Source organism: Cyrtonyx montezumae, unplaced genomic scaffold, assembly GCF_038088225.1.
Source record: "Cyrtonyx montezumae isolate F1298 unplaced genomic scaffold, pur_monq_1.0 scaffold_12, whole genome shotgun sequence".
NCBI lineage: Eukaryota > Metazoa > Chordata > Aves > Galliformes > Odontophoridae > Cyrtonyx > Cyrtonyx montezumae.
Genome location: NW_027071848.1, coordinates 12,363,992 through 12,377,560, shown reverse-complemented (window position 1 = coordinate 12,377,560; position 13,569 = coordinate 12,363,992). Strand labels below are relative to the sequence as shown.

General features: G+C 36.8%; 1 protein-coding gene across 5 annotated transcripts in view; it reads right to left on the bottom strand.

Moving 5' to 3' along the window:
• The window catches only part of GRIA4 (glutamate ionotropic receptor AMPA type subunit 4), a 226,125-nt gene that overhangs the window by 50,862 nt on the left and 161,694 nt on the right, over positions 1-13,569 (bottom strand). For 4 of the 5 annotated variants that reach the window (XM_065730040.1, XM_065730039.1, XM_065730042.1 and 1 more), the window contains exon 10: positions 5,332-5,538. In XM_065730040.1, coding sequence (XP_065586112.1) covers positions 5,332-5,538 — 207 coding nt within the window. Of the gene's footprint in view, positions 1-5,331; positions 5,539-13,335; positions 13,388-13,569 lie in introns of those variants that run through there. The other variant, XM_065730043.1, reaches the window with a different exon arrangement.

Here is a 13,569-nt window from a genome sequence, read left to right as displayed (position 1 = left end):
AAGTATTCTTATTTAAAAAATTTGTTTTTTGGTTGCAAATAAGGTAGACTCACAACCTGCCTTTCTGCATTGCCATATTCTGCTTCAGATCTCAACATATGAGATGTTCTTGCATGTATTTCCTCCCATTCCAGGCCCAAGCATCTTCATAGGCACAACTGAGTTATTCTCCATAATCTAACTGCCTTCATTTTCTTTCTTAAATACTCATTTTGCCCAAATTCATCTTACAGAATACCATCTTCAGATACAGCACATATCTCAAAGTTTATCAACATTTTAGCATCTTTTCCTTTTATCAAGTTCTTCAGTACATACATACTAAGTAAAATACAGAAGGACATATTTAAATCTCTCAAATTTCAACGAAATTAAAACAGGCTGAAAATTAAAGATGTGCTTAAATAGTTTGTCTAATCCGAGTGTTACATAAATAGCCTGCATGATCTAGAAAGATTGAAACTGAAATGTAGGATTTTTGTCATCTTTAAACTTTAAAACAGATATATGCATTTCAAGTATTATGCTCTTGATTTTTTTTATAAACTGTTACACTATGCTATAAATATTTTCTAGAATTCAATTTTAAACTAATTGAATGTAGTTATAATTTAAATCTATATTTGTAGCTGTATAATTCTGAATACATTTAAATAAGTGACTCATTACAATGGTCCAAAAATGAAAATTCATATTTAAATTATTATATATTAATCATCAGATTATATCTAATTCTGAATGAGTTGTGATGCAAATATTCATCCCAACTTTATGAGAAGATATTACAGTTTAAGTAGTGTAATTAAAATCTTCACTTTGCAAGCATATCAACCGATATTTCTGGTGTTAATATCTGGGGCAATCATTATGGTAATACTGCTAATTCTCTGCATTTTAAATTCTGTGATACAAGACATTTTTAAAAACCTCATTTCTTGAAGTGTTGTGATTTCACAAGTCTGACTGAAATAAGTAACATTTCATGGTTAAAAAATATAAAGACAAATAATGTCTAAAATGGACTTTCAAATATCCTGACAAGTATGAATTGACTCTAGTGTCTGAAATGTAAGGACTTTATGATGATTGGAGTTACTGCCATTGCTGCATAGTTCTGTATTTTATCTTACTCATCACTACCCTCTTTCTAGAAGGACAGCTTCCATCCTTAGAGTCAATGTCATTTATAATCCTAAATCTCAAGTTCTGTGAACGCCTTCTGTGGAGCCCTTGAAACCAAACACATGAAAGACTCAGGGAAATTGTAATCTACTACTGTTAATTCTCTGTCACAGTCACATAGTGATATCTTTATTAACACAATGTAAATGCTCAGCTTGGTTTTCAAAAGTGTTGCTGAATCTTGTTTTTTTTCTGTGTCTGTAGGTTGTGTTAAAAAAAAAAAAAAGGATCCTTGAGAGTTATTAGATTTTATGTGAGGTGGAAAAGTGACAGCTACACTTTGGCGCTAGCTGTGGAGATTAGTTTAAAGACCTAATTAGCACACTGTTGTACACAAAGCATTGGAAGAGCTGCTTCTTACCAAATTAAAAGGCCTGCAGAATGAGCTGCCTATAATACCCTAAGAAGTTGAAGAGGAGAAATAAGCACTTAGCCCATTTCACTACAATTGCAGTCTAAAGTCAGATGGTTCATAATGTAGATAAACTTGTTTCATGACAACGAATGTAAATTGGGAAGATCAGATGCCTAATATTTGGAAAAAAATCCAACCTACGCAGTCTGATCATATTATTTATTATTTTTATGGCTATATTGTGGCACATTAAGGCCCACATAAACTCCTTGTTGTTGAAATTGTTTATTCATTTAGATGAGTAACAGTATAAAAATGGTGCAAATTATTCATGATCCCAGCGAAATCTGTTTGGACAAAGACTAATGATACCTCAAACTCAAAACAACTCAATTTGTAGTGGCATTTCAATCTAGGCTGCACACTACCACGTACAGATAGATTCTGAATTCTTCCAGTTTAGAACAATGGAACAAGATTAAGTCTGATGGTGCAGATTTTCACTTTTCCAGAATATCTTATTGCAACTTTTTAAATAAAATTTGTGCTTGGTGCAGTCCATATGAAGGTGGTAAAGCCATCTGAGAAAAATCATACAGCAAGTAATTTCAACTATGGAAGCACGTCTTCTCAGATTTTAAAGAGAAATGAGCTCTAACCTTTTGTATGAAACAGTACAAGTGTAGCATTTTCTGTCAGGGCAAAAAATATTTAATCAAGGCTGACTGTCAGTGCATTTGGAAACACCTGTTAAACATGCTTAATGGTATTTCAACCTCAGCTAGCGTTTCTTCTCTGAGTGAGCTAGTTATCAAGGGCTATAGAGCCTCACAAGGGACTACTGAGGGCATTCAGATACATCGGGGCAAATGGGCAAGATTTTCTGATAGTTTTTCATAGAGTGCTAGAATCAGAATAGGAAAATAAGTCAATCCTTGCTATGACCTTCTGTACGGTCATAGCTAAGCTCTGTATCACAGCACTTTTTCATGCTGTTTCCACTGTGACATGATAGGGAAAAAAAAGAGCTACAGAGCTCAGGTAACACTCAATCCATTTGCACAGTATCTGAAGGTGTTCAGCTACCAGAACAACAAAAGGTGCATATGGGCTCTGAAGCAGCATAGGATTAACGGGCTCATGCACTCATCCTCATCAACATGAGCAGTGCTACACCATACCAGGGCCCTGTGGATAGAGCAGGAGACACAGGGACTGTCCTGTGTGGTACAGAAACACTCTCACTCGGTGGCACAATGCTATCTGTTTATCCTTTAATATGGCTGGCATTTAGTATCTGTAAAATGTTTCCCAAGCAGGTCTTGTTAACTTGCTAATTCAGTTGCAAATTTGCTCTCAATCCTGCCTGCATACAAAAAGCCCTGCTTGAAGTACAGCCAAACATTCAGACTTTGTGATTATGATTTGCAGATCTACCAGAGAAGATGAGCAGCCCCTTACAGGAGAGCTTTGCAGGAAGGATGGGCTGATTTTCCTGCTTTCTCTAAATGGGGGCCTGCTGCTGTGTAAATCATCTGGCAAGGACTCAACGAGGTTGCAGGGAGAATGGTTTTCTTGATTTCCCTGTGGAAATCTTAAATAGCACACTTTTGTACGTTAGCAGGAAGAACAATCTGCTTTAATGCTACATCTGTAAAAGTAAGTTGAACATGGCTGGGGAGCTCCTGGCCAGCTGGCACAGGACAAGCTGTGTCTGCCATGAAAGTCCTTGAACCTCCAAGCCAGAATGGCTGCATTCAAGCTGCTCATAGGGGAGGGTCTGTCTCCCATGCTAGTGTCCAACTGGAGCCAGAAAATATTTTGGAAAATAACTATGGGCAGAAATATACCATGGACTTTTGTATATATCTATGATAATTTAGCAGATCAGGCAAGAGAGTTCAAGTGCCCAGAGGCATTCTCTGGAACTGCTCATATACTGGAATCAACATTAACAACAGGAGTTTTTTGTGTGCTACAGGAAATATACTGGGCAACAGCAGAGTACTACTAGTTCTTTTAGGGAAAAAAGCATTCCTGAAAGCTTTCAGCTTGACCATTAAACCTCTAAAGAGACTTCATGTCATTTTTCCCTCTTCAAAAAATGAAACGCTGTCCGTGTATTGTGGGATGTCCTCTTAAGGCTATTTGCAACAAGTTGCTCATGCCTGGGAAAGTTTCCTTGCTTTCAAGTCTGTCAATATCAGCAGCCATACTCTAGGACTGGCATGAACCTCTGCCTGAGCTTCCCAATGGCACTTTGTATGTCAGTCTATTACTAGGGATGGTTGTGTTTCATGAGGTAATTTTTTCAAGATAAGGGAAAAAAAGGACAAAAGAAAAGAAAACAAAAACAACAACAACAAAGAAAAGCAACCCAAAACCAAAACCCAAAACTTCCCAACAACCCACAAATGATCAGGAAACAGAAAAAGTGTAATTTCAATTTTCCTCCACAACTCTTCATTAGATTATAAGTTAGTAAAACTCTATCCACTATCAAAACTCTACAGAATCTGGACAAGGGGGTTTTCTCACAATCAGTAAAATTTCTCAGATGTTTTAAAAGAAACTACTGATGTGAAAGTGAATAATGATTACATCTACTTGATGGTCACTGTAATTAAAGGCCAGATAATAAGTTTTCTACATTTGTGTAGGATGTACCGTACATAACCTTTATTTTTAACATTTTGAGAGTTGTGCTGCTTTCTCAGCTCTTCCTCCATGAGATTAGCTCCTTCAAGAGCTTCCAGAAACACACAGGAGTTTGTGAGGCTTACATAATCTTCCCATTCCCATGTCAAGGGGAATCACCAAACTCGGGGACAGTGTTTCCCATACTTTTACCACATAAAGTCTATTTCACGTCGAGGAGATATCTGAACTGATGCTACAGTAGAAGACTTCTACTAAATTTGTCAGCTTTACGTAGTTGACCAAACAGAGCAGGGCCCTAAGCATTACTGGACAGGCAAGGCCAAAACTGACACTGTGGGTGGGCCAGCTGTTACTCAGTAGTCCTTCATAAAGGTGGAATCATGTTACATGATCATTGACGGAACTGTTCTCATCTAAACAGCTTCAGGATTTTTTTTATTCCATCACTGAAGGTTGTCAAAAATTTTGGATCTGTTCTCAGTGAAGATAGCAGCAGCTGAAGCAACCAGAAAGCACAGCTCTGAGCTTTTGCTACTTTTGGTAACACCAAATACTACAAATATTTCTCTTGTGGTTGTTGGAACTATTTTCACAATTACTGCTTTGTCATCAGACTTATTAACCATCATGCTCGTTCTGACGAATCCTTCTCCAGATCAGTGTATAATATATGCTGCTTCAGAGAACATTTCAGTGGAATATTTTTATGTTCCTATATGTTGTCCTAATACACAACAATTTCTCAAACTAGTCCAAGAGTCCTATCTTTTCAAAGAGATCTGTCCCCATTCCATGAAAATGAATCAATGAACAATATTCTTCCCAACTAAACTTTATGATATATCAGGAATAGATGGCCTCAAAAGTCCTCTATTAATTCTAAGAGTAACAAATGTTTAAGTGATGTGAAAACTGTGGATGTTCTGATGTCATAAAGTACTGGTTGAAAAAATAGCAAAATTTGCATGAAGCTATTTGATTTTCTCTTGAAAATAAATGTAAGCACAGAGATATGAAACAGAATTCTGTTTCTTTTCTGTGACTTCAAATTTAAATAAAATACACACACACTTCCTAATTTATGACTAATACTACAATAAATTAAATCCTGCTTCAAAAATTGGTATGCTTACCCCATAAACAAGTTCTCCCACCATCCCATTCCAGATTTTTGTCTCTGGATCCCTTGCTCCATATTTTCCATCAGGAACAATGGCAATTTTGTACTTGATACCAATATGTTTTGCAATTTCTGATGCCAGATCTACACAGTATCCTTCAAACTTGTCATTCCCTTCAAACGTATCATGGTTTTTCTTGAACATAACATATGGGGCTTCCTATAATGAAAGAATTACAACTGTAAAGGAGAAGTATACAGAATATACTCTGAAAAGCAACATGCAATCTACTGACTGAACAACATACTTTTAATCAAAAGTACATGAATAGTATTAGCATATTTGTATTTAAATATATGAACAGAAATCTCTCTGGATATACCATTTACACAATCTTACACATGTCACAAGCTTTATCATCCTCTACAAAAAATAATCAGAAAAAATACCAAAGTACGTATATAATTTTTACTTTGTGCTAAATTAAAGATCTCAGTACAATGCATACTGAATATAAAGGATGATCAGAGGTTGCACCTGTACAACGCAAACAACTGTTGGATAATATAAGGTATAAATTACACTTTTGACTTCTGTGAGAACAATGGCTGTTCTAAAAGTAATGGCTTCTATTTTATGATGTTGGTCCATGATGTTAGATGTTGATGTTGGTGGTATGGCAGTAGAGTTTGAACTTTCCTGACACTTTTCTATTACATTTTGCTGCTGTGTGACAGATGGCAGCAGAGGGACAGTCTGACAAAATGGCATCTGACATAGAAGTGTGGATGAAGGAAATGTGTGTAATTGAATTCCTCCACGCAGAAAAACTGGCACCTATTGACATTCATAGACACTTCCTGAACGTTTATGGAGACCAAACAGTGGATGACAGCACAGTGAGGTGATAGATGGTGCATTTTAGCAGTGGGGAAGGTGGGTCACCTCCACAGGTGCAGATTTTTACCAGTACAACACATAGGCTCTTATATAGCTAATGGTAGTGACTGTTGAAAAATATTGTTTCGTAGCTGAGAATTTTTGCTATCAAATACTGTTATTGTGCTTTTTGTATCTGTTGTAGTTTCCATGGAAATAATAGGAGGCGTTAATTCAGCACAGCCTCTCTATATCCTGTAACAAAATGTAATTACTTTGTATACGCAATTTCAGGTGCACAGCCTGAATTATTCACTTCCTTGGGGTTTTAAAACGCACAGTTGCTCGGAGGCTATGTATATTCTAGTGAGAATATGTAAATATGTTCCATAGGAAGCATATCTTCTCCTTTGAATAAAGAGAGCATATTTTATACCTGAGTAATGTGCATGAACAAGGATATTATAAAGCTGACTGATATTAAAGATGCACGTCAAAGTATCAAAATACAATTTTGGTTAGTGAGTGCCATCAGAAAGAAGTGAAAGTTGTTTTGAAAAGTGGATCTTAACATTCTTTGTAAACCATGCTGCCCCAATAGAAGTGAACAATACCTGATTGGGAAACTAAAATGACATTTTCCTATCTGGCTCTGTGAGGATTCAGACTCTAGCAATCATTACGTCAAACTATAGTTCCTGGTGGTATTTTAAATGACTTCACATAATCCATATTAACAGCCAGTTCCAGATAAAATATTGTCACTAATGTCACCCTTTGTTTGAATTTACATCATAAAATACTGGCAATTTCAATTTTCTCTGAGGCTATAGCTGTGATGGCTATTGGCAAGCATTGCTTTTTAGACACTGACCTTGGTAGTTCTCTGCCCCAGTCACATCTTTCCTACAAATCTAATTAGTACACAAATAAAATAAAGGTAAATGGGTAGCCTGAGAATTTGTTCTACATGTACTACATGAATGTCAGTGTTAAGCAGCAGCTATTACGTGACCTATATTCAGTGTTTAACAACAAAGGATACGTGGCATTAAAGGAGTAATGAAGGATTACATAAATCAATTCCAACTTTTTTTAGCATGCCAGATAAATTTCTTCTTTCAGATAAAAAAACATAGCTCCTGTTAGCTGGATCTGAACCCACCCAAGAGAAGAATTTGATAGACAAGTTTGAACAGTATATTCAATTTACTATTACAGAATGAAAGGGCAGAAAACCTGAAAAGAGAGAGATTATATGCGGGAGGCACTATTTCCTTTTTTCATGTAAATTTAATACCTGTGCTAAATGTGCTCATGACACACCTCGGTATAGGAATGGCAGAAGTGAGCTTTGTGTAAAGAGAATCAAGAAAGTTACGTAGTTCACTTACTTCAATGTGACAAAAATATCTTAGATTAAATAAAACAGTTTGGGAATGGGAAAGCAGCAGGGGTTACTTAAACAAAGATGTAGATTAAGTAAGTACAGTAGGAATATTTCCTTCTCAGGTGTATCTCCAGAAATCTCCTCTCATCATTCCCTTGTGATATTCTCTGCTATTGATGTGCCTATGTGGGCCACAATCCTTGGGTAGTAATTCAGCATTGTAGGCCATCTATGCATTACCACCATTAATTCCACTAAGGAACTATATAGCATAAAAAAGTGTTTGCAGTGGTCACTTTCATATGCTACCTGGCTCCTTGCTGTGTATACACATAGGTAAAAGCCCATATAAATCTGAGGATGATAATAGCAGATTGACACATTTCTTGATCATTTTGTCACTGTGCAACCAAGGATGGCTAAAACCGGAGCAATTTTCAAGCAAGCTGTTATTGTCCTGGCATATGTGACTCAGGCATTGAGAAGACCACTGGGCTACACCATTAACTATACATTACAATCACTGTGATGATGCAGTGCAGTGACTTTGGTAGTGCAGTGTTTAGCTCTTCTAACGAAAACTGCAGCAGCCCATGTCATTCCTCATATTCTCATCCCCTAACAAATGAGTTTAATGTCAACCTCCTGTCTTCCAGTGGGAGGGAGGGAGAAAAGTAGGGATAAGGCGTACTGTCCTCTATCTGTGGAATATCTTAGTTTTGGGAAGTATTTCAGGCAAATGAATCAAATGTTCCTCACTCATATACAGTTTGTGTTCCCATTAGAGGAAAAGATAGAACCTGTATCTTTCTACATAAGTTTTTCCAGAGAAATAGTTAAAAATAATCAGAGGAGAAAAACAGCATGTCTCCTGACTTACTGGTAATACCATGTCTTTTCCAGTATCTTTAATCTGTGGACTCTCCTTACAAGCTTAAATTGCATTTGCTTGCTGCACTTGAAAAGTCATTTTGTTTTTCAAAGAACAGAATTGGTGCTTGCTAGCTTTTCTGATTCAGACATTCTTATAAATCCCAAACCAAAGCCATATAATTAAAGTCATGCAAAAAATAATAAAATAAAATAAAATAAAATAAAATAAAATAAAATAAAATAAAATAAAATAAAATAAAATAAAATAAAATAAAATAAAATAAAATAAAATAAAATAAAATAAAATAAAATAAAATAAAATAAAATAAAATAAAATAAATAAATAAAATCTGGAGAAACATTTGAACCAGACAGGTACAGAGGTAGCCAGCTTATCCCAGAATTCTCACTGAGCTGCTCCCTGCACATCATTGATAGGGCTGCTAAAAAAAACCAAAACAAACAAACAAAAAAAACCCTTTTCAATTGCCTCTGCGTAACAGAGCAACAGATGTTTCATCCTGTTAATGGCAACATAAATCCCAGCCCTCCTCTCTCCAAGCTCTCTGAGGGAACACCAAGAGCGGTAGCGGTGAGTTTCAGCACCACCCTCGGTAGGTGCAAGCAGTAGTGATCCCATCCTGTGGAGGGTCCTATGAGAGTAGATTCACTTGGCCTGAGACCTGGCAGGCCACTTGAGTGACTTGAAGGGTCCATTTTGGTTCATTCCCCTTCTGCTTTTCTTTCTACTGATCCTCATCTTACTGATTTAGAGTAAGATACAACAAAGATCATCACTTATAATGTGAATCTGTTTTACAGTGAAGTAGTACTTGCTGTAGGTACTTTAAAAGAAGCCACAATTGAGTGTAATCTGTCAGCACGAGGCTATACAATTAAAATTAAGGAAATACACATTTCCTCTTGCTTACCATGCTGTTCTTTCCTTTCTACCTATTTTACAGAATAAATAATTTTATTTAATTTTTGTGTCTAGATTATCTGCCAATATGAGATGTGTTTTCAAGGAAGAATTTGTCTGGGGAATGTGGATGGGACTGAATGTGGCTTTCTGATAACAGACTGCTTGCAAGAAAATTCAGATAGCAGAACTTGTTTCAATTCTGGCCACGTCACCATGTCAGACTTAGGGGCTAAAGCTAATGAGGTGTGCAGATGCTATTGCAATAGCATCAGGACACTAGAAGGCAAGTTTTACTGGTTTCCTAAGAAGCAGCTGATGCACATGAACTTGCAAAGCCAAGCTGCAAAGTCAAGAAACATCTTAATGAGTAGCATGTACTCAGCTGTATCTTGATATTACTTTCTACCTGTGACACTGAAAAAAGATTATTTCTTCTGTAAGCCTATTACAACAGCATTTTCTAAACCAGAGGTAATGCCAGTGTAACCATACTGGCCCAAATCTACAAGAGATGCATGATAGCTGAGAAGAGGCATTATCTTTTATTAGACCAACTGAAATAGCTGAAGACTAAGAAGGTTTTCCATTGTTTCCAGTTATAGCATCTTGTCTAATAAAAATATTATTTCTCCCCACCAGCTTTTTATTTACTACAGTTTCTGAGCAATAAACTCTTAACCTGCTGATGGAAAACATAGATTTGACTTACTGCTGAGTGAGGCTTAATATCACAATACTTGCAAGATTTCAGCTGTTTAATAATATTCTATTTTGTAGTAAATCAAGGAAAAGTCCACATTGAAATGATCAATGACTAGCACAGGAATAGATATTTTAAATGGTGCAAGCTTTACTTATATAATTCACATTTTTATAACAATACTTAACATATGTAAATACAAGTTTATGTCTGCAACAATTATGTTTATAGACGTAAACAAATCATTCCACCACATTCCCACAAATTCATGTGTACAATAAAATGCTCACAAGTGATGATTCATACTATAATGGAAGCTGGAGAATGTAACTAGTCCAAATATTAAACAGATCTATGTATGACTTGCCTACTGTTAAGAAGTTAATTTCAAAATCTTTAAGCACTGTAAAAATAACTTGTAAAAGTGACAAATACTTGTGCAAGGAAATGTCTCATTTTTTAAACAGGAGTGGCACACATCACACTTTATCCCGAAAAAAACCCACCCTCTATAGAAGCCAACTGAACCTTTTTTTTTTTTTGGAATAAAGTGTCCAGGATTCGGTTTGAAGTCTTTGTAATTGTCATGCAACAAATGTTATTTTTCTTCTAGTCTACTAAAGAATTTAATTAATAAATATATTTTATGAAAAAATATTTTTCTATTATGAGAAGATCAAAGAATTTTTGAGGTAAGACTCGGGCAAGCATATATCAGTCAAAACAGAGGGTGATATTTAGTCACCTATTGGAAGTGTATGTCATCGTGGGTGCCCTGTGGTGGTAGCCTGCCTCCCCCTCCATTTGTCATTCTGCAGATTTGGGTAGCTCTGATAAACTCACTGTTAGCCACCTACCTATGGATAATTGAATCAATCTCTAAATCTTTGAGTACTTTCACAAAAGCTTACATACTTGGGGAACAAGTCATCCCATGTGTGCCACCTCATATGGTAGCTAAGACATCCACATGAATTGATCATATATGGTATAAGACAGGCAGGAAAAGTTCATCCTGCTGGTTTAATTACAGAAATAAGGGTAGACAGTATATCCTACAGCATCATAAATGTCACTGCATACTTTAAGCGGGCAACTGAACTGAGACCCTCTGTAAAGACATCTACATTTAGATGACACAGTCTTGAATGAGATCCTGCCCTTCAAGATTAGTCTGCCAATGTGAAGACTATCTTTAAAATACTAAGCTGGAAGCCACAATGCAGACACAGCTCACTGTATGTCTAGCTTTGGTTCTACAGAACTTTTATGACCTTTAGGTTTTGCAGTCTCAGAGTAGGTAAAATGTTGTCTGTAGCACGAAAGGGATTACAGAATCTGGAGTAGTCATCTCAGCCTACTCTCATATATTCTAGTTCAACATCTCAAAAAGTGATGAGGCGCTGGAAGAGGTTGTCCAAAGAAGCTGTAGATGCCCCATTGCTGGAGGTGCTCAAGGACAGGCTTCATGGGGCCCAGGACAGCCTGACCTGATGGGTGGGAGCCCTGCCCATGGCAAGGGGATTGGAAGGTGGGCTTGAAGGTTCCTTCCAACTCAAAGCATTCCAACCCAAACCCCTTGCTAAAGCAGATGATTACTTTTCCTGACTGAACAAACCACTATATTTGCCTTACTATTAGAGAAGGTTATACATTGTGTCCCTTCTCCAGCCATATAGCAAGGGTACTGTACACCAAGCTGGGGCCTCTGGGGAGCACACTTCTGCACACAGGGAGAGCATCTGTCCATTCTATGAGGGCCAGGCATGCAGGAGGATGTGCAGCACATGAAGTGCTCACATGGCTCTCCCAGGAACTATAAAATCCAGAGCTATGTGGCAGCTGGTAGACTAATGTCACTGCCCGTGTTGCCTGCTCCCTCTGGGCTGCTCCATCACCACTTGACTAGTGGGTGATAGACTGAGTGTCTATGTGCTGAACTAAAACTGTACAAAAATTTCTATGCGCTCTTACTACATTACAAATGAAGATAACATTTTGCCAAGTAGAAAATCCTGTACTAGGTTCTTTGAGTGCAGAGCCATAGTCATACAGCCGTGTTACAGCAAAATAAGCGTAGACACAAAATGTGAAGAAAGAGCAGGCAAAACAACATGTGCTATTTGGCTTCAGGCAAAAATTAAAGCAAGCCATGCTGAGAACTTGTAAACTTGTCTTACTCTGCCATGACACCTCTCTCTGAAGATGGAAAAGTCTGACAGCACGGATTGCAGAAGCGTTTCAGTTTAATGTTGAAAATAGGCATGCAGCCAAAACTATATGCCATCTACAATGATTCAACCTCCCTTCAATGTGAAGAGGGCGATAAAGAGGTCAAAAACTCGCTGTCTGGGAAAGAGTTTCTCTAGTTAAATATATATATATATATTTTGTCTAGGAGTGCGATTATATGCTTCTGAATAATAAATTAATTGCCCCAGTAACTCAATATTAAGAATCATGGTTGTAATCCGCATTCAGAATCATGTGAGCAGCTCCCATTGGGATCAATGGGAGATGTGCATGACTAGCTCATGGCAGAATGCACCATATACTCTTATTCAAACCAAATTCTGATATATTTCTCTTGCACTGTGCTTTCAAAACATTGAAAGGGGACACTTTTGGTCAAGAATTAGTTCTGCTTTTAAATAAATGAATTTATCCCAAAATGACATGCTGCATAAACAGAGGGCATGCTTTGGAATATTAATTCAGCTTTTTGTTTTTGAAAATTATCCCACCAGTCCTTTCAATACTGGGACTGGAAAAGTTCTTTTGAATATAACATTTATTACGCACATCAAAATGCTTCATTGCAAACAGGACAGGCAAGATAACACATTTTAAAAGCTTTCTTGTTTTCCTTTTTTTTCCTTTCTGGCAAACAGAAATCTTGTATATTACTTTTCATTATTATTTTTTACTTGTTTCTCCTAAGCTTGGAGCTATTTACGGAAATTACAGTACTCATGTATGGTAGCTTCAGTCAAAGATATCAGGATTGGTATGAGAGGAAAATTTCGACTGAAAGCTTGTTATTCACATCATTCTCTTCTCAGCTTGGCAAAGTTGAAGGTTAACGTCATCTGTTCTAGACATTTCAGATTAGTCACAGAACTTTTCTTGGTGGTTCAGTGCCTGGTCATCCAGTCAGAGGATCAGTAATCCATATGGAAAAATTAGCTCAATGCTACTAGACTGGTGGTTAATACTTGAGCCTTAGTTAGGAATGTTCGCAGCATCTTGGGACTCTTTTCTTCCTTGATCAATTTCTTAAAATAGGATTCTTCATCAGAGGCTGAAAAGAGGAGGACTGTACTGAAGTATTTTTTTTTTCCATCACCAAGTCTTTTTTTTTAGGAAAAAGATACATATTATTTTAAATGTCCCATGCAAATTAAAAAAAATACACTATTTGGTTAGGATTTACACTCTGAATTCCTGCATAGTAGTTTGGTTGGTTTGCATCCTGGAATGATA